The sequence below is a fragment of the Ascaphus truei genome, chromosome 1 (genome assembly GCF_040206685.1).
Source record: "Ascaphus truei isolate aAscTru1 chromosome 1, aAscTru1.hap1, whole genome shotgun sequence".
In the NCBI taxonomy this organism is placed as follows: domain Eukaryota; kingdom Metazoa; phylum Chordata; class Amphibia; order Anura; family Ascaphidae; genus Ascaphus; species Ascaphus truei.
In genome coordinates, this window is record NC_134483.1 from 349,599,595 (window position 1) to 349,621,029 (window position 21,435).

A 21,435-nucleotide genomic window follows, 5' to 3' on the forward strand; every position below is an offset into this window, starting at 1 on the left:
TAGAGGTTGATTTTACATAAGTGAAATTCCCAGACTTTGGAAGTACAACCTGATATCTTTTGGTGAAGTGGTTTCACCATTTTATTCCCACGGAGAGAGACTAATGTGGTGTGCGTCAAAGGGAAGTACCACAGGTTCCACATTTCTGAGGATATGTGGGAACATGGCCGAGGAAGGGGCATCCTGCCCCGAAACGTTGCTCCCCTTACTCCACACACAGCAGCTCTTTTTCGCCAATCGCATTTCCCCCACATATATATATTTTCCCTTGTTTCCTCCATTTCCCTCCCTCCCCTCCCCCATCACGCCAGAATGGCTAATGTTGGTTGGTACACTTAGATCCCTATATTTAGTTATTTTTGTAGCATCCGTGCCCAAGGACTGATACTCAGACAGAGGTATATTATGAACAGGATCTTTATTGGGGAAAATCCACGGCAGATCTTACAGCGATGCAAGGTCTCAGAGGCTCCATACCTCTGGATGGTGCTTTGCCCCTGGTAGTATAGGGCATCTGGGGCTGAATCAGATGTTCCTCCAACCCAAAGGCTGGAGGTGAGCACACTCATCCTGCCATGGGAGAGTCTGATAACTCTACTGCTTCCTCACTCCTCCAGAGCAGGAACAGGACTGACTCTAAATTTGGTAGTCCCCTAATTAGGACAGAAGGGACGGGCTCATGGTCTATACCTACCCTGATAGGCTTAGACAGGCCATGAGTCACCACCATAGTCATCAGGAGTCATCATAGAGGAGCATGGGTTAGGTCACAAACCCATAAAATTAACCCCTTACAGCCTACAGATAGCAGGACTTACATAACTGTGTGGGGAAAGATAGGCAGAATGACGTGTGTGTGTGTACACAGTTGATGTCATTTGTTAAAAAAAAAATTGTGTTCCGGTTTTTACATGTGCAAATCTGGTCACCCTATTTAGGAATGCCTGCAGAACCCTGTTGAAATGCACTGTCGACAGTTGCACACACATGCAGTTCTGTAAAATGTATAAATTTTTATGAATTGATCAATTTTACACACCAGGTGGCAGCACTCAGATTAGGCATAACATACAAGGAGGGGGGTGATCTTTGCACACTGCAAGCAGTTTAACAACATACTCCATTTTCCTTTGAATGCAGTACAAAGATCATATAGCAGCTGGAAGTTGCATTGCAGGAGAGAACATCTGAAATAGGTACAGTACGTGCTCTCCAGAATTATAGATCCCATCAAACAATACTGACAAAAATAAAATAATGCAGTCAGATAATAACACTTACTGTACATGTCAACTTTCACTATTTTTGTGTGAGTCTCACAGATAACGATCAGTACTTTACCATCAAATTACCAGATTTGTTTTGGCCCCAAATCTCACTGATTTGAGTTCTTGAAAATTAACATATGTGATAACATGTCTCCTTATCCCAAACCTGCATCATTAAAGGTCATTAGGAGAAATGTAACCCCTTCGTTGCCAGACTGTGCAACTGTATGACAGCAGGATTACATAGCACCAAAGGTTACAAATGATAGAGAATGTACAAAAAACAGGCATCGCAGTGTTTTTGTCTACTAATTGTTTGTCAATTTAGACATTTCTTGCCTCCCAAGAAAAATATAATCCAAGAGTTCCTATAAACGTATGGTAAAAGTGAAACACCACCAACAAAAGTGTTTAAATGGTTTTGGAGAAAACTAATTCAAAACCCTGGATTGCATGGGGCCAATTTAGGGTTTTTAGCCATCAGACAAGGGTAGTAGGGGCACATGTGCTTATTTATGACGCCCATGGCAAAACAGATCTGGCTGGGACTGACACATCATGCATGGCCAGAGGCTCAAACAGGTGGCAAGTTGTCCTTTATGCCTTTTCTCATTACCTTGTATCCAGTCCATTCATTTTCATTATTAAACCAAGTGAAATTTCAAAAAGGCGAATGCATCGACAAATTCGGGAGAGCTCACAGTCCCATCAGACTTGAGTTGGAACAGTTGGCAACAAAATCAGGACAGTCCTACCACCTTTGGGACAATTGTGGCAACCCTACAGCCAGGTGCTATCCTTGAACACATTTAAATTCAGCAAGTGTTGGCTTATTGGTACAAGACTGTGTCAGGAAGATGAATGGACCAAAGTAAATTAGCAAAAGAAAATATTGTCACTGTATAAAAAGTAAACTCTTCACATCTCTAAACAGATAGATCAATAAGAAGGCTGTAGCTTTTCACCCTATATTGTTATGTTGCAGCACCTGGCAGTGTGTGTACTGCCAGCAGTGTGATAGGACTAGTGCAGGCGTCCCCAACGCGGTGCCGTGGGCACCATGGCACCCACCAAGTCTTTTGTGGGTTTGACTGGCCAACCAGTTTATAATACGGCGAAGATTAGGGGTCTCCAACACGTCTATCGCGAGCTGCCGGTAGCTCGCTGGCTGCCAATGAGTAGCTCGCTGAAGTGCTGCCGACAGCTGAGCGTGCGTCTTTCTCGTGCCGGTCTGCGCCAGAAGTCGGGCCCGTCTGTATGTCATGCCCAGCATTCGCTAGCGAGACCGGCGTGATACTGGAAGCCTTCCCCCAAGGTTAGGTATTGTGTGTGTGTGTGTGTGTGTGTGTGTGTGTGTGTGTGTGTGTGTGTGTGTGTGTGTGTGTGTGTGTGTGTGTGTGTGTGTGTGTGTGTGTGTGTGTGTGTGTGTGTGTGTGTGTGTGCGCGCGCGTGCGTGTTAATTGGTTGGTACACGCCACTCTCTCCTGAACTCTCAAGTGTACACTTCGGCACAAAAAGATTGGGGACCCCTGCACTAGGGGGTAAAGAATACCACTACTTATTTACAAATGTAAACTTTCACTTACTTTTTTTTAAAGAAAATATATTTCAGTACCGCTTGATTTTTAAAGCCATGTTTGAACAGTAATTAGCAGGTTAAGATAGCAAGATGGCTTCCAATTGGAAGGAACAGTTGATGAGTTCTGGAATTCTTCCAGAAAGAATTGGAAGATAAACAATGTGTTTAAAAAAAATTATTTAACTGAATCATCCTGACTTATAGCGAGGAGTCCACTAAAGGTGGGAACAAAGCAAATAAAGGGGACAGTGTGAAGGCATAGCAGGCCACAGGGATTCTCTATAGTCCAAAGTGGCATTTCTGGACATTTTTGGATGTAAATCCCCATTGAAGTCACAGGGTATTTTCATCTGAAAACAGCCTTACCAGTCTCTTTGGACTATATACAATATGCCCTTAGATCCAGATCCACACAGCTCTGTTAAGTCAGGGCTCATAACGTGACTTTACCTAAAACAGGAGAATGTGTTGTGGCCTGAGTTAACATGGTATTCTCAAAGCTAATTATATGCAAAAACAAAGTCCGCATTACATCTCTTTTTCCCATAGGCTTAACGTCACGTAGTCATTGTAGCATAACGTTGCATTATCTTCAAGTATTAGTACACGTTATGCCTGTCTTGGTGTTACTCGTTTCCATGCCCCGAAATGGGGCTTTTGCAGAAGTGGAGAGAGTGGAGATGGAAATAACCCCAGGAAATAATACTAGCCTATGCTATTTAAATTATACCTAAATGTGGCATTACACCCATCCACTCGCTGCAAAAGCCTCTTTTCAGCATAAAGGATAGGAGTTACACCAAGTATTGGTATAACTTACTGTAAGTAATGTAATGTTACGTTCCCCCGTTAACCTTGTTAGACTTTTGTGAATGTGATAGTGCCTCGTTTGCATGTCATGTCGAGTCATTAACTATAACAGCCGTTACAGGATAAAGCTTGGCTTAACGTTAACTTATTGTCCTTGGAACATACACCGTTAGTGTTAACGTGACAAAGTTAGAATAACACCAAGTTAAGTGACTTAACGGAGCTTTGTGGATCTTTGCCTCAGAGGCCAGGGGCCTGCATCTGCTGATTTAGCTCTGTAAATGTTAAACCTGACGAGTTCATCATTTTAAAACTCATAATAACATACAAAACATGCAGACAGCAATCAGTAAGCACAATCCCAAAAGTAGCCTAAAATATAATAAAAAATGTTTCCTCTTTTGTGCATTTACTTGAAAACATAAGTTGCAGAAGAAGATTCTTTTAATGTAAGCAGGGGAGGTCCCCGAACCAAAAATGCTCCGTTTTCTGCTCTGGGGATCTCCTGGTTCCCGAGACGCTTATTGGGGAAGGTACTGGTGTCACCTCCTGTTTTGCACTGCGATTTTAAAGGGTGGTCCAATAAAGTTGCGGCTTTCTATTGGCCCACAAGATGCAGGTTATGTGACAAGACATAGTGTTTCTCCTAAAAGGGAATATGACGCAGGTACTTTCACTGGTAGTTATCTAGTGAGCAGGGTTCAGCTAAAAGAAACATGCATCTGGGATTTCTGCTTAAAGGATTGGCACAGGAACTGCTAACTGGTATGTGTTCATGTTTAACACAGGAATGACTGTTTCCGCAGGTGTCAGCATGGGTCGTCTAGATGGAAAAGTCATTGTACTCTCAGCTGCAGCGCAAGGAATCGGACGGGCTGCTGCCATTGTAAGTCTATACATTATGACCTGCCTTTTCCAGCATTGCCTCTCATTGTATCAGCTTATTTAAAGGGGTAGTCCCACCTATCTCACAATAAAGGCAACTAACCAATGTAGTTGGCTTTCTAAAATAAATGTAATCACTCTTAAAGCCAAGACCTCCCTCCCCTGTTCATTTTCTTAATCCTTGCCATGACAGGGGTCTCCTGAAACAGTGTTATCCTGGCCTATGTTCCAGGGAGCCACCCCAGCAACATTGTTACAACATTGTGAGAACCTCGTAGGTCCAACCCACAGGCGCCCTAGGTAAACATATCTAACTTAAACCACCCCATCAAGTAATGGCACGTCACATCATAATGCACACAGCCTGGTGGCAGATATGGAGAGCTATAAAGTTTAGACAGAAAGCAGACAAAGAAAGAAAGGAATACAAAGAAAAAGTCTGCCTCGGCGCTTGGATCCTGGTATATGATGGCGTTATTCTCCAATCGATATGTGGGAAAAACAACAACAGTACATATCTTTCAATAAAATATATATATATATATATAACAATCAGTTTGGTTTTTAAACACCTCTGCGCATACACATTAGAGTGGAATATATCTAATGATGAAAGACACCTGAAACTTTGCAGGCAAACTAAGGGAACCTTAGGAGTGTGCACCTGGGGGATCTTTTGTTTAAAAATTTATTTAGACACATTAATTGATTTAATTAGTGATTAAAATGTCTCTAACAAGCAAGTCAGCCAGTGGGTGTTGTACATGGTAGGCTATGTATCTGGCATGTGACATCATAATGCACATAGTGCAAACCAAAATGTGACAGGGCGGCGATCCCACAGATAATGTAGAGTAAGCTCCTGTGAATAATTTTTACATTGCCATCGGTGGAATAACCATATACAATTCTAAACAGTGATAGTGCAGACATTACTTCCTCTGTGATTAAAATCAATAAGTGATCATTTGTGCAGATGTAGGTAGTTTCTTCAGATGTAGGTTGTCTTCAAAGGAAATGGGGAGCGGAGAACCATGGAAAAACAGACAAAAAGTGGGACACGATAGTGTAGAATTGCGATGGTTCATCAATAGGAAAACATAATAGTCCTCCAAAGTTTCTACTCACATTTTAAATGTAAAAAATAAGCCTGTCATATTCAGTAGCAAAGGTGTATCTGGGATCTCGAGTATCGGTGAGAGAGGAGAGAGAAAGCGACATACAATAGCGCAAATGGTATAAAAGCAAATATACTTTATATAAAAAATATATAAACACCCTTCCAGAGTGCGCACTTACAGAAAGGCCACTCTTTTGAGCATATAGAAGATAATGAAACCTGCAACTCCCGGGAGTAGGCGAGTTGCAATCACACCACTTCCGTCACACTGGGATCTGCTGTGATTGCAACTCACTCCTCTCTCATTCTCTTCCCCTGCTCTCTCTCCCCCCCTGCTTTCTCCCTGCCCCCCTCTCCACTGTTCTCTCCCCCATCTCTTCCCCCCCATTGCGCTCTCCCGCCCTCCCTGCGCTCTCTCCCCCTCCCCCCGCGCTCTCCCTCCCCCGCGCTCTCTCTCCCTCCCCCGCGCTCTCTCCCTCCCCCCCGCGCTCTCTCTCCCTCCCCCCGCGCTTTCTCTCCCTCCCCCCCGCGCTCTCTCCCTCCCCCGCGCTATCTCCCTCCCCCCCGCGCTATCTCCCTCCCCCCCGCGCTATCTCCCTCCCCCCCGCACTCTCTCCCTCCCCCCCTCGCTCTCTCTCTCCCTTCCCCCGCGCTCTCTCTCCCTCCCCCCGCGCTCTCTCCCTCCCCCGCGCTCTCTCCCTCCCCATGCTCTCTCCCTCCCCACGCTCTCTCCCTCCCCATGCTCTCTCCCTCCCCCCCACGCTTTCTCCCTTCCCCCACGCTCTCTCCCTCCCCCCCACGCTCTCTCCCTCCCCCCCCATGCTCTCTCCCACCCCCATGCTCTCTCCCCCCCACGCTCTCTCCCTCCCCCCCACGCTCTCTCCCTCCCTCCCCACGCTCTCTCCCTCCCTCCCCACGCTCTCTCCCTCCCCACGCTCTCTCCCTCCCCACGCTCTCTCCCTCCCCAGGCTCTCTCCCTCCCCCCATGCTCTCTCCCCCCCACGCTCTCTCCCTCCCCCCCACGCTCTCTCCCTCCCTCCCCACGCTCCCTCCCTCCCCACGCTCTCTCCCTCCCCAGGCTCTCTCCCTCCCTCCCCACAATCTCCCTCCCTCCCCACAATCTCCCTCCCTCCCCACACTCTCTCCCTCCCCACGCTCTCTCCCTCCCCACGCTCTCTCCCTCCCCACGCTCTCTCCCTCCCCACGCTCTCCCCCTCCCCACGCTCCCTCCCCCACACGCTCTCTCCCTCACCCCCCCACGCTCTCTCCCTCCCCACGCTCTCTCCCTCCCCCCACGCTCTCTCCCTCCCTCCCCCCACACGCTCTCTCCCACCCTCCCCCCACGCGCTCTCTCCCACCCTCCCCCCACGCGCTCTCTCCAAACCCTCCCCCCACGCGCTCCCTCCCCCCACGCGCTCTCTCCCTCTCCCCACGCGCTCCCTCCCTCCCCCCACGCGCTCCCTCCCTCTCCCCACGCGCTCCCTCCCTCCCCCCACGCGCTCCCTCCCTCCCCCCCACGCGCTCTCTCCCTCCCCCCCTCGCTCTCTCTCTCCCTTCCCCCGCGCTCTCTCCCCCTTCCCCGCGCTCTCCCTCCCTCCGCGCTCTCTCCCTCCCCCCGCGCTCTCTCCCTCCCCCCGCGCTCTCTCCCTCCCCCCGCGCTCTCTCCCTCCCCCCGCGCTCTCTCCCTCCCCACGCTCTCTCCCTCCCCATGCTCTCTCCCTCCCCCCCACACTTTCTCCCTCCCCCCCATGCTTTCTCCCTTCCCCCCCACGCTTTCTCCCTCCCCCCCCACGCTCTCTCCCTCCCCCCCACGCTCTCTCTCCCTCCCACCCCCCACGCTCTCTCCCTCCCACCCCCCACGCTCTCTCCCCCCCACGCTCCCTCCCCCCCCACGCTCTCTCCCTCCCCCCCCACGCTCTCTCCCTCCCCCCCCACGCTCTCTCCCTCCCCCCCACGCTCTCTCCCTCCCCCCCATGCTCTCTCCCCCCCATGCTCTCCCCCCCACGCTCTCTCCCTCCCCCCCACGCTCTCTCCCTCCCCCCCACGCTCTCTCCCTCCCTCCCCATGCTCTCTCCCTCCCCACGCTCTCCCCCTCCCCACGCGCTCTCCCTCCCCACGCTCCCTCCCCCACACGCTCTCTCCCTCACCCCCCCACGCTCTCTCCCTCCCCCCCACGCTCTCTCCCTCCCACCCCCCACGCTCTCTCCCCCCCCACGCTCTCTCCCTCCCCCCCCACGCTCTCTCCCTCCCCCCGCGCTCTCTCCCTCCCCACGCTCTCTCCCTCCCCACGCTCTCTCCCTCCCCACGCTCTCTCCCTCCCCACGCTCTCTCCCTCCCCACGCTCTCTCCCTCCCCACGCTCTCTCCCTCCCCACGCTCTCTCCCTCCCCCCCACACTTTCTCCCTGCCCCCCACACTTTCTCCCTCCCCCCCACGCTTTCTCCCTTCCCCCCCACGCTTTCTCCCTTCCCCCCCACGCTCTCTCCCTCCCCCCCACGCTCTCTCCCTCCCCCCCCCCACGCTCTCTCTCCCTCCCCCCCACGCTTTCTCCCTTCCCCCCCACGCTCTCTCCCTCCCCCCCACGCTCTCTCCCTCCCCCCCCCACGCTCTCTCTCCCTCCCCCCCACGCTCTCTCCCTCCCACCCCCCACGCTCTCCCTCCCCCCACGCTCTCTCCCTCCCCCCCACGCTCTCTCCCTCCCCCCCCACGCTCTCTCCCTTCCCCCCCCATGCTCTCTCCTCCCCCCCATGCTCTCTCCCCCCCATGCTCTCTCCCCCCCACGCTCTCTCCCTCCCCCCCACGCTCTCTCCCTCCCTCCCCACGCTCTCTCCCTCCCTCCCCACGCTCTCTCCCTCCCTCCCCACGCTCTCCCTCCCCACACTCTCTCCCTCCCCACGCTCTCTCCCTCCCCACGCTCTCTCCCTCCCCACTCTCTCCCCCTCCCCACGCTCTCTCCCTCCCCACGCTCCCTCCCCCACACGCTCTCTCCCTCACCCCCCCACGCTCTCTCCCTCCCCACGCTCTCTCCCTCCCCCCACGCTCTCTCCCTCCCTCCCCCCACGCGCTCCCTCCCCCCACGCGCTCTCTCTCACCCTCCCCCCACGCGCTCTCTCCCACCCTCCCCCCACGCGCTCTCTCCCACCCTCCCCCGCGCTCCCTCCCTCCCCCCCACGCGCTCCCTCCCTCCCCCCATGCGCTCTCTCCCTCCCTCCCCCCCACGCTCTGTCCCTCCCCCCACGCTCTGTCACTCCCCCCCCACGCTCTATCTCCCTCCCCACGCTCTCTCCCTCCCTCCCCACGCTCTCTCCCTCCCACGCTCTCTCCCTCCCCCCCCACGCTCTCTCCCTCCCCCTCCCCCCACGCTCTCCCCCTCCCCCCATGCTCTCTCCCTCCCCCTCCCCCCACGCTCTCTCCCTCCCCCCCACGCGCTCCCTCCCCCCCACTCGCTCTCTCCCTCCTCCCCACTCGCTCTCTCCCTCCCCCCCACGCGCTCTCTCCCTCCCCCCCACGTGCTCTCTCCCTCCCCCCCACGCGCTCTCTCCCTCCCCCCCCCACACGCACTCTCTCCCTCCCCCCCCCCACGCGCATCCTCCCTCCCCCCCCCACGCGCTCTCTCCCTCCCCCCCATGCGCTCTCTCCCCCCCCCCCCACGCGCTCTCTCCCTCCCCCCCATGCGCTCTCTCCCCCCCCACGCGCTCTCTCCCTCCCCCCCCGCTCTCTCCCCCCCACGCGCTCTCTCCCTCCCCCCCACGCGATCTCTCCCCCCCCCACACGCTCTCTCCCTCCCCCCCACGCGCTCTCTCCCACCCCCCCCCACTCGCTCTCTCTCTCCCCCCCAACTCGCTCCCTCCCCCCCCGACGCGCTCTCTCCCTCCCTCCCCCCCCACGCGCTCTCTCCCTCCCTCCCCCCCCACGCGCTCTCTCCCTCCCCACGCGCTCTCTCATCCCTCCCCCCCATGCGCTCTCTCCCCCCCACGCGCTCTCCCCCCCTACGTGCTCTCTCCCTCCCCCCCACGCTCTCTCTCCCTCCCCCCCCACGCGCTCTCTCCCTCCCCCCCCACGCGCTCTCTCCCTCCCCCTCCACGCGCTCTCTCCCTCCCCCTCCACGCGCTCTCTCCCTCCCCCCCCACGCGCTCTCTCCCTCCCCCCCCACGCGGTCTCTCCCTCCCCCCCACGCGGTCTCTCCCTCCCTTCCACGCGATCTCTCCCTCCCCCCCACGCGATCTCTCCCTCCCCCCCACGCGATCTCTCCCTCCTCCCCACGTGCTCTCTCCCTCCCCCCCCCCCACGCGCTCTCTCCTCCCCCCACTCGCTCTCTCTCTCCCCCCCCCCCACTCGCTCCCTCCCTCCCCCCCGACGCGCTCTCTCCCTCCCCCCCACGCGCTCTCTCCCTCCCCACGCGCTCTCTCATCCCTCCCCCCCACGCGCTCTCTCCCCCCGCCCACGTGCTCTCTCCCTCCCCCCCACGCGCTCTCTCCCTCCCCCCCACGCGCTCCCTCCCCCCCACGCGCTCTCTCCCTCCCCCCCACGCGCTCTCTCCCTCCCCCCCACACGCTCTCTCCCTCCCCCCCACGCGCTCTCTCCCTCCCCCCCACGCGCTCTCTCCCTCCCCCCCCACACGCACTCTCTTCCTCCCCCCCACGCGCTCTCTCCCTCCCCCCCCCACGCGCTCTCTCCCTCCCCCCCATGCGCTCTCTCCCCCCCACGCGCTCTCTCCCTCCCCCCCCACGCGCTCTCTCCCTCCCCCCCCCGCTCTCTCCCCCCACGCGCTCTCTCCCTCCCCCCCACGCGATCTCTCCCTCCCCCCCCCCACACGCTCTCTCCCTCCCCCCCACGCGCTCTCTCCCTCCCCATGCTCTCTCCCTCCCCACGCTCTCTCCCTCCCCACGCTCTCTCCCTCCCCACGCTCTCTCCCTCCCCCCCACACTTTCTCCCTCCCCCCCACGCTTTCTCCCTTCCCCCCCACGCTCTCTCCCTCCCCCCCACGCTCTCTCCCTCCCCCCCCACGCTCTCTCTCCCTCCCCCCCACGCTCTCTCCCTCCCACCCCCCACGCTCTCCCACCCCCCACGCTCTCCCTCCCCCCACGCTCTCTCCCTCCCCCCCACGCTCTCTCCCTCCCCCCCCACGCTCTCTCCCTCCCCCCCCATGCTCTCTCCTCCCCCCCATGCTCTCTCCCCCCCATGCTCTCTCCCCCCCACGCTCTCTCCCTCCCCCCCACGCTCTCTCCCTCCCTCCCCACGCTCTCTCCCTCCCTCCCCACGCTCTCTCCCTCCCTCCCCACGCTCTCTCCCTCCCTCCCCACGCTCTCTCCCTCCCTCCCCACACTCTCTCCCTCCCCACGCTCTCTCCCTCCCCACGCTCTCCCCCTCCCCACGCTCTCTCCCTCCCCACGCTCCCTCCCCCACACGCTCTCTCCCTCACCCCCCCCACGCTCTCTCCCTCCCCCCACGCTCTCTCCCTCCCCCCACGCTCTCTCCCTCCCCCCACGCGCTCCCTCCCTCCCCCCACGCGCTCCCTCCCTCCCCCCACGCGCTCTCTCTCACCCTCCCCCACGCGCTCTCTCCCACCCTCCCCCCACGCGCTCCCTCCACCCCATGCGCTCCCTCCCTCCCCCCCATGCGCTCTCTCCCTCCCTCCCCCCCACGCTCTGTCCCTCCCCCCACGCTCTGTCACTCCCCCCCCACGCTCTATCTCCCTCCCCCCCCACGCTCTATCTCCCTCCCCACGCTCTCTCCCTCCCTCCCCACGCTCTCTCCCTCCCCACGCTCTCTCCCTCCCCACGCTCTCTCCCTCCCACGCTCTCTCCCTCCCCCCCCACGCTCTGTCCCTCCCCCCCCACGCTCTGTCCCTCCCCCCCACGCTCTCTCTCCCTCCCCCCCATGCTCTCGCTCCCTCCGCCCATGTTCTCGCTCCCTCCCCCCCACGCGCTCGCTCCCCCCATGCGCTCCCTCCCCCCCCCTCGCTCCCTCCATCCCCCCTGTGCTCTCTCCCTCCCCCCGCGCTCTCTCCCTCCCCCTCCCCCCACGCTCTCCCCCTCCCCCCACGCTCTCTCCCTCCCCCCACACTCTCCCCCTCCCCCCACGCTCTCTCCCTCCCCCCACACTCTCCCCCTCCCCCCACGCTCTCTCCCTCCCCCTCCCCCCATGCTCTCTCCCTCCCCCCCACGCGCTCCCTCCCCCCCACTCGTTCTCTCCCTCCCCCCCACTCGCTCTCTCCCTCCCCCCCACGCGCTCTCTCCCTCCCCCCCACGTGCTCTCTCCCTCCCCCCCACGCGCTCTCTCCCTCCCTCCTCACGCGCTCCCCCCCCTCCCCACGCGCTCTCTCATCCCTCCCCCCCACGCGCTCTCTCCCTCCCCCCCACGCGCTCTCTCCCTCCCCCCCCACGCGCTCTCTACCTCCCCCCCACGCGCTCTCTACCTCCCCCCCACGCGGTCTCTCCCTCCCCCCCACGCGGTCTCTCCCTCCCCCCCCACGCGCTCTCTCCCTCCCCCCCCACGCGCTCTCTCCCTCCCCCCCCATGCGCTCTCTCCCTCCCCCCCACGCGCTCTCTCCCTCCCCCCCCACGCGCTCTCTCCCTCCCCCCCCACGCGCTCTCTCCCTCCCCCCCACGTGCTCTCTCCCTCCCCCCCACGCGCTCTCTCCCTCCCCCCCCCACACGCACTCTCTCCCTCCCCCCCCCACGCGCATCCTCCCTCCCCCCCCCACGCGCTCTCTCCCTCCCCCCCATGCGCTCTCTCCCCCCCCCCCACGCGCTCTCTCCCTCCCCCCCATGCGCTCTCTCCCCCCCCACGCGCTCTCTCCCTCCCCCCCCGCTCTCTCCCCCCCACGCGCTCTCTCCCTCCCCCCCACGCGATCTCTCCCCCCCCCACACGCTCTCTCCCTCCCCCCCACGCGCTCTCTCCCACCCCCCCCCACTCGCTCTCTCTCTCCCCCCCAACTCGCTCCCTCCCCCCCCGACGCGCTCTCTCCCTCCCTCCCCCCCCACGCGCTCTCTCCCTCCCTCCCCCCCCACGCGCTCTCTCCCTCCCCACGCGCTCTCTCATCCCTCCCCCCCATGCGCTCTCTCCCCCCCACGCGCTCTCCCCCCCTACGTGCTCTCTCCCTCCCCCCCACGCTCTCTCTCCCTCCCCCCCCACGCGCTCTCTCCCTCCCCCCCCACGCGCTCTCTCCCTCCCCCTCCACGCGCTCTCTCCCTCCCCCTCCACGCGCTCTCTCCCTCCCCCCCCACGCGCTCTCTCCCTCCCCCCCCACGCGGTCTCTCCCTCCCCCCCACGCGGTCTCTCCCTCCCTTCCACGCGATCTCTCCCTCCCCCCCACGCGATCTCTCCCTCCCCCCCACGCGATCTCTCCCTCCTCCCCACGTGCTCTCTCCCTCCCCCCCCCCCACGCGCTCTCTCCTCCCCCCACTCGCTCTCTCTCTCCCCCCCCCCACTCGCTCCCTCCCTCCCCCCCGACGCGCTCTCTCCCTCCCCCCCACGCGCTCTCTCCCTCCCCACGCGCTCTCTCATCCCTCCCCCCCACGCGCTCTCTCCCCCCGCCCACGTGCTCTCTCCCTCCCCCCCACGCGCTCTCTCCCTCCCCCCCACGCGCTCCCTCCCCCCCACGCGCTCTCTCCCTCCCCCCCACGCGCTCTCTCCCTCCCCCCCACACGCTCTCTCCCTCCCCCCCACGCGCTCTCTCCCTCCCCCCCACGCGCTCTCTCCCTCCCCCCCCACACGCACTCTCTTCCTCCCCCCCACGCGCTCTCTCCCTCCCCCCCCCACGCGCTCTCTCCCTCCCCCCCATGCGCTCTCTCCCCCCCACGCGCTCTCTCCCTCCCCCCCCACGCGCTCTCTCCCTCCCCCCCCCGCTCTCTCCCCCCACGCGCTCTCTCCCTCCCCCCCACGCGATCTCTCCCTCCCCCCCCCACACGCTCTCTCCCTCCCCCCCACGCGCTCTCTCCCTCCCCATGCTCTCTCCCTCCCCACGCTCTCTCCCTCCCCACGCTCTCTCCCTCCCCACGCTCTCTCCCTCCCCCCCACACTTTCTCCCTCCCCCCCACGCTTTCTCCCTTCCCCCCCACGCTCTCTCCCTCCCCCCCACGCTCTCTCCCTCCCCCCCCACGCTCTCTCTCCCTCCCCCCCACGCTCTCTCCCTCCCACCCCCCACGCTCTCCCACCCCCCACGCTCTCCCTCCCCCCACGCTCTCTCCCTCCCCCCCACGCTCTCTCCCTCCCCCCCCACGCTCTCTCCCTCCCCCCCCATGCTCTCTCCTCCCCCCCATGCTCTCTCCCCCCCATGCTCTCTCCCCCCCACGCTCTCTCCCTCCCCCCCACGCTCTCTCCCTCCCTCCCCACGCTCTCTCCCTCCCTCCCCACGCTCTCTCCCTCCCTCCCCACGCTCTCTCCCTCCCTCCCCACGCTCTCTCCCTCCCTCCCCACACTCTCTCCCTCCCCACGCTCTCTCCCTCCCCACGCTCTCCCCCTCCCCACGCTCTCTCCCTCCCCACGCTCCCTCCCCCACACGCTCTCTCCCTCACCCCCCCCACGCTCTCTCCCTCCCCCCACGCTCTCTCCCTCCCCCCACGCTCTCTCCCTCCCCCCACGCGCTCCCTCCCTCCCCCCACGCGCTCCCTCCCTCCCCCCACGCGCTCTCTCTCACCCTCCCCCACGCGCTCTCTCCCACCCTCCCCCCACGCGCTCCCTCCACCCCATGCGCTCCCTCCCTCCCCCCCATGCGCTCTCTCCCTCCCTCCCCCCCACGCTCTGTCCCTCCCCCCACGCTCTGTCACTCCCCCCCCACGCTCTATCTCCCTCCCCCCCCACGCTCTATCTCCCTCCCCACGCTCTCTCCCTCCCTCCCCACGCTCTCTCCCTCCCCACGCTCTCTCCCTCCCCACGCTCTCTCCCTCCCACGCTCTCTCCCTCCCCCCCCACGCTCTGTCCCTCCCCCCCCACGCTCTGTCCCTCCCCCCCACGCTCTCTCTCCCTCCCCCCCATGCTCTCGCTCCCTCCGCCCATGTTCTCGCTCCCTCCCCCCCACGCGCTCGCTCCCCCCATGCGCTCCCTCCCCCCCCCTCGCTCCCTCCATCCCCCCTGTGCTCTCTCCCTCCCCCCGCGCTCTCTCCCTCCCCCTCCCCCCACGCTCTCCCCCTCCCCCCACGCTCTCTCCCTCCCCCCACACTCTCCCCCTCCCCCCACGCTCTCTCCCTCCCCCCACACTCTCCCCCTCCCCCCACGCTCTCTCCCTCCCCCTCCCCCCATGCTCTCTCCCTCCCCCCCACGCGCTCCCTCCCCCCCACTCGCTCTCTCCCTCCCCCCCACTCGCTCTCTCCCTCCCCCCCACGCGCTCTCTCCCTCCCCCCCACGTGCTCTCTCCCTCCCCCCCACGCGCTCTCTCCCTCCCTCCTCACGCGCTCCCCCCCTCCCCACGCGCTCTCTCATCCCTCCCCCCCACGCGCTCTCTCCCTCCCCCCCACGCGCTCTCTCCCTCCCCCCCCACGCGCTCTCTACCTCCCCCCCACGCGCTCTCTACCTCCCCCCCACGCGGTCTCTCCCTCCCCCCCACGCGGTCTCTCCCTCCCCCCCCACGCGCTCTCTCCCTCCCCCCCCACGCGCTCTCTCCCTCCCCCCCCATGCGCTCTCTCCCTCCCCCCCACGCGCTCTCTCCCTCCCCCCCCACGCGCTCTCTCCCTCCCCCCCCACGCGCTCTCTCCCTCCCCCCCACGCGCTCTCTCCCTCCCCCCCACGCTCTCTCTCCCTCCCCCATGCGCTCTCTCCCTCCCCCACACGCTCTCCCTCCCCCCCCCACGCACTCTCTCCCTCCCCCCCCCACTCGCTCTCTCTCCCCCCCCCCACTCGCTCTCTCTCTCCCCCCCCACTCGCTCTCTCCCTGCCTCCCCCGACGCGCTCTCTCCCTCCCCCCCCACGCGCTCTCTCCCTCCCCACACGCTCTCTCATCCCTCCCCCCCCCACGCACGCTCTCCCCCCCACGCGCTCTCTCCCCCCCCCACGTGCTCTCTCCCTCCCCCCCACGTGCTCTCTCCCACCCCCCCCCACGCGCTTTCTCCCTCCCCCCCCCCACGCGCTCTCTCCCTCCCCCCCCATGCGCTCTCTCCCTCCCCCCCACGCGCTCTCTCCCTCCCCCCACGCACTCTCTCCCTCCCCCCCCACGCGCTCTCTCCCTCCCCCACGCGCTCTCTCCCTCCCCCACGCGCTCTCTCCCTCCCCCCCAGCTCTCTCCCCCCCACGCGGTCTCTCTCTCCCCCCCACGCGTTCTCTCCCTCCCCCCCCATGCGCTCTCTCCCTCCCCCACGCGCTCTCTCCCTCCCCCACGCGCTCTCTCCCTCCCCCCCACGGTCTCTCTCCCCCCCACGGTCTCTCTCCCCCCCACACGGTCTCTCCCTCCCCGCCACGCGGTCTCTCCCTCCCCCCCACGCGCTCTCTCCCTCCCCCCCACGCGCTCTCTCCCTCCCCCCCCCACGCGCTCTCTCCCTCCCCCCCCCCACGCGCTCTCTCCCTCCCCCCCCACTCGCTCTCTCCCTTCCTCCCCCCGGACGCGCTCTCTCCCTCCCTCCCCACGCGCTCTCTCATCCCTCCCACCCCACGCGCTCTCTCCCCCCCCACGCGCTCTCTCCCCCCCACGCGCTCTCTCCCCCCCCCCACGCGCTCTCTCCCCCCCACACGCTCTCTCCCTCCCCCCCACGCGCTCTCTCCCTCCCCCCCCACGCGCTCTCTCCCTCCCCCCCACGCGCTCTCTCCCTCCCCCCCACGCGCTCTCTCCCTCCCCCCCACGCGCTCTCTCCCTCCCCCCCACGCGCTCTCTCCCTCCCCCCCACGCGCTCTCTCCCTCCCCCCCCATGCGCTCTCTCCCCCCCATGCGCTCCCTCCCCCCCACGTGCTCTCTCCTTCACCCCACGCGCTCTCTCTCCCTCCCCCCCGCTTTTTCCCTCCCCCCGCTCACTCTCCCCCCCGCTCTCTCCTCCACCCTCCTCCCGCTCTCTCTCCCCCCTCCCTCCGCCCTCTCTCTCCCCCCACCCTCCGCCCTCTCTCTCCCCCCACCCTCCGCCCTCTCTCTCCCCCCACCCTCCGCCCTCTCTCTCCACCCTCCCTCCGCCCTCTCCCCCGACTCTCTCCCCCGTCCCTCCCCTCTCTGTCCCCCGACCCTTCCCTCCTCTCTCCCCCCCTTCCCTCCTCTCTCCCCCCCTTCCCTCTCTCTCTCCCCCCTTCCCTCTCCCACGACCCTCCCCTCTCTCCCACGACCCCCTCATCTCTCTCCCCCCTTCCTTTTTTCTCTCCCCCCTTCCCTCTCTCTCCGCCCTTCCCTCCCCCTCTCTCCCCCCTTCCCTCCCCCACTCTCCTCCAACCCTCCCCTCTCTGTCCCCCGACCCTCCCCTTTCTCTCCCCACCTTCCCTCCTCTCTCCCCCCCTTCCCTCTATCCCCCCTTCCCTCTCTCCCCCCTTCCCTCTCCCACGACCCTCCCCTCTCTCTCCCACGACCCCCTCATCTCTCTCCCCCCTTCCTTTTTTCTCTTCCCCCTTCCCTCTCTCTCCGCCCTTCCCTCCCCCTCTCTCCCCCAACCCTCCCCTCTCTCTCCCACGATCCTCCCCTCTCTCTCCCAAGACCCTCCCCTCTCTCTCCCCCCTTGCATTTTTCTCACCCCCCTTCCCTCCCCTCCTCTCTCCCCCCCTTCCCTCCTCTCTCCCCCCTTCCCTCTCTCTCCCCCTTGCTTTCTCTCCCCCCTTCCCTTCCCCGCTCTCTCTCCCCCCTCCCTCTGCTCTCTCTCTCCCCCCCACCCTCCGCCCTCTCTCCCCCCACCCTCCGCCCTCTCTCCCGACCCTCCCTTCTCTCTCCCGACCCTACCCTCTCCCCCCCCTTCCCTCCTCTCTCCCCCCTTCCCTCCCCCCCTTCCCTCCCCCCTCCCCCCCTTCCCTCCCCCCTCCCCCCCTTCCCTCCCCCACTCTCTTCCACGACCCTCCCCTCTCTCTCCCATGACCCCCTCATCTCTCTCCCCCCTTCTTTTTTTCTCTCCCCCCTTCCTTTTTTCTCTCTCCCCCCTTCCCTCTCTCTCCCCCACGACCCTCCCCTCTCTTTCCCACGACCCTCCCCTCTCTCTCCCACGACCCTCCCCTCTCTCTCCCCCCTTGCTTTTTTCTCTCCCCGCTCCCCTCTCTCCCTTGCCTCCCCTCTCTCCCCCATCCCCCCTCACTCAGTTTGCCCCCTTCCCACCACCACTTTGTTTGCCCCCCTCCCACCACCACTTTGTTTGCCCCCCCATTCACATCTCTCCGTTTTCCATTTCGTGTCCCCCCGTTTTGTGTCCCCCCTCCGTTTCGTGTGTGTCCCCGTTTCATGTGCCCCCCCCTGTCAGAGGACAGCAACCAATGCAAGCTCCCAATGCTTGTATTGCATTGGTTTTGCCTTGCTGTCCTCTGATTGGCTAAATTTGGTCATGTGATCTGAAATCGGAGCTACAGATTCAAATTTTTGAAACTCTTGAATCTGAGCCCCGGAGGAGTGCTCACGGGCACGCGCAGGGGGGGCGATAACGCAGGCCACACACATTGTTGCAATGTGTCTCATCGCGACCAGCGTGAGCGCCCGCACCAGCTCAGCGCCACCCTGGACGCAGCCCTAGGCTGCGGTCCCAGTCATGACTGTGACGCGCGCACCCGGCGGGGAGGGCGACGCGTGCACAGCGCTAACCGTGATCTGCGGTCTCCAGGAGAGAGGGAGCTTTCGATGGGAGGGGGCGTGGTCGGGGATTTGCGGCGGCGTGGCCATTACGTCACGCGGCTGGTTCGCCCTCATTGGGTGAACCGCCGGTGGGGGCGTGGCCACGCCTCCGTCGCAAGGTTTAGACTCAATTTCATTGAGTTGTAAAAAACCTTGCAGTACGGCGCGGCTGCACCTTCAGCGTGACGGTGCGTACTGGGCCCAGCCCCATTGAAGGGGCGGTGCTCACACGCACAGCGCACGCCGTGCCGTGCGCACAGGCTGTTACTGGGACCGCAGCCTAAGAGTTGGTGTTCCGAGTGGACTGATCCATCCTGCAAGAGCAGGTCAATCCACAAAGAGCAGCATCTCGAGCATATAAAACAGTATCGTTGAATTAAAGAAAATATGTACAACAGAAAAAGGAATAATGGGCTACCATTTGGGATACAGGGAAGAGAAAAAAAAAAAAAGCGGACCATACTTGCACTGTGACACATCAGCTGGTTGCTCATGACTGCTGTAAAAAGTAGAGGAGGTTATTTAATGATGTGCGCCATGTTTGTGTTTAAGGCATTTGCTAAAGAAGGAGCGCAGGTCATTGCCACGGATACTAATGGTCTGAAGCTGAAGGAACTGGAATCCTATGAAGGTACTTTCTGCTATGTTACTTTCCTAAAATCTGTAATGTATTCATTTAATGTTTTGGGGGTTGCTGGCTTCATTCCCATCCATATTCCTTTATGTATGGTTAAAGTGATACCTGACGCCTTTATCTTCAATATTTCTTATCTTTTCCCTTTTAATAACATGCTAACTCAATGAGTTTGAGTTTTAGAAATATGGCAATGCAATCTGCACTACTTGTTGTATCTTTGTATTCATGCAGTAAACTAAGTGTATGAAACAGTTATGTATGCCTTAATTCCTGTAATCTCATCACACATTTGTCCAGTATCTCCATTCCTGTCACATGCACTTAAGCATATTTTAGTAGTATCGATATATCTATGGTGGTGATGCCATTCTATAAAAACCTCAAAACTGAAACTACTCTTTCATACCCATGGGCCCATAAGTAGAGATGGGTGATCTTTTGAATTTGCCGCAAATATGTTTTAGTTCGGAAAAAGTTGCCAATGTGAGTGTGTATAAAATAAAAATTACAGCAAAATAGAGACAGGTGGAATTGCATGCTTTCACAGGATTTTTAATAACTAAAGATTGTAACAAACTTTTGTTCGTGTGCAAGTAGAAAAGGTTGTCTGAAAGTTCACCGGCTGAATTTATACACATTTTTCCATCTCTACCCATGCATACTATGTTCAGCTCTGTGTTGAAGCGCCTAAAACAAGCCTGTTTGTGTTATCTTGCCACACTGTACTGTACCAAGTAGTAGGAGCATCACTTATAATGTACTATGTTATTCAACTTCTGTAGGTATTCAAACAAGAGTGTTGGATGTCACTAAGAAGGAACAAATTGAAAACCTGTGCAAAGAAATTGATAGAATCGATGTCCTTTTTAACGTAGCTGGGTGAGTAGACTTTTCTGCGTAGTGTGTGTGTGTGTGTGTGTGTGTGTGTGTGTGTGTGTGTGTGTGTGTGTGTGTGTGTGTGTGTGTGTGTGTGTGTGTGTGTGTGTGTGTGTGTGTGTGTGTGTGTGTGTGTGTGTGTGTGTGTGTGGATAAGGTGCTCCAAAAATTTTTTGCTTTTACATTTTATCAAGACAACTATTTCAATTTAAACTGTTTAGAAATGCTTCATTCTTTGTGTAACCTTCCTTGCCCAACTCCTAAGTCATTTTACATCAATGTATATTTACAGGGCGTGCTCAGGCTGTGTTACCTTGTCAGGGTGCAGGATGGCCGATGATAATGCAATGCTGGGCGCAGGGAAATGTATTCATACAAACAAGAGCTTTATTAACCGCCAGTGATACGTGCTCAGTCACAACATACACCTTGTTATATATACAGTCTCTGGTATATTCACGGGTTGTACTGTCGGTATGCTCTTCCCTAGCTCCCCCACTCTCGGACCGCTGGGGGGTACTAAGGCTTGGATCATGATGGTTTACCTCAGGGGTGTGCAAACTGGGGGGACGCAAGATTTTCTAGGGGGGACACAGCATTTACAGAGGCCCCTCGCTCTTCCCCAAGGCATTTAAATTAAATGCCAGGGGAGGCGTGAGGCCTCTAACTTCTCTTACCTGCTCTCAGCCTGCTCTTCGGCAATGCATCGCCATGGCAAAGTGCGTCAAGTGACCTGCGTTTCATTTGACATCGTGTCCTAGGACGGGGGGGGCGCGAGCGCTGGGGCTGCCAGGCAGAGGGGCGCAGCTCAGAAACAATTCCTCTCCTGTATAGCAGCGATAGCGCTCTATCTCCTGGGGGCCTCTGCTGGGCCTTGTACTACACTCTCTCTGACTGTCATCAGTATCCCCATCTCGGGTGCTGAATGCCACCCAGTTACCTGCATTAACTACGTACCCTCAGGCTGGGTTGATCCTACGATGCCTGGGGACTGTGGCTTGGGGAAACCCGTCTAGGCATAGCTTTCCTCTGAGAAACAAGAGAGTAGTATGGAACCATTCCCATGGACACTATCGGGACAGGACACTGTCCCTAACTACAAAACAAGAAAGGGGGATTCCTACACTGTAATAGACCCATCCTTACACTAAACATATTTACACTATTTACAGTGAGGCTTCTCCACTAGATCTCGGGCCAGGAGCCCGAGTTCCAGCACACTCTCCCTCACAATATACATACAGTATACTACTGTGATGTCACCGTCACCAGGCAAAAGTGGGCGGGACTTAGGTCCTGCCAAGTCACCCAGTACCATGAAACGGAAGAGAAGCGTTACTCTGTGTGAGCCTACACCATTAAACCTCAAACGCCCACGTAATACCAAAGGCGGGGTTACATTTATTAATATTTACAAAGTGGTAAAACTAACAATTCGTGTTTGTTTTGGCCATAGTGCCTCCTCATAAAGATTTTATTTCCGGATTTAAGCTCCAGAAAGGCTCTGATGCTCACTATTAACTTTAATAGGCACTTGTGTGGGTCC

At 60.3% G+C, this 21,435-nt stretch overlaps 1 protein-coding gene across 1 annotated transcript in view; it reads left to right on the forward strand.

Annotated features, from left to right (window-relative positions):
* Positions 1–1,061: 1,061 nt before the first annotated feature.
* The window catches only part of BDH2 (3-hydroxybutyrate dehydrogenase 2), a 60,622-nt gene continuing 40,248 nt past the window's right edge, over positions 1,062–21,435 (forward strand). The window contains exons 1-4 of the mRNA XM_075608964.1: positions 1,062–1,196; positions 4,464–4,543; positions 18,929–19,007; positions 19,796–19,892. Coding sequence (XP_075465079.1) covers positions 4,472–4,543; positions 18,929–19,007; positions 19,796–19,892 — 248 coding nt within the window. The 5' untranslated portion in view covers positions 1,062–1,196; positions 4,464–4,471. The remainder of the gene's footprint in view (positions 1,197–4,463; positions 4,544–18,928; positions 19,008–19,795; positions 19,893–21,435) is intronic.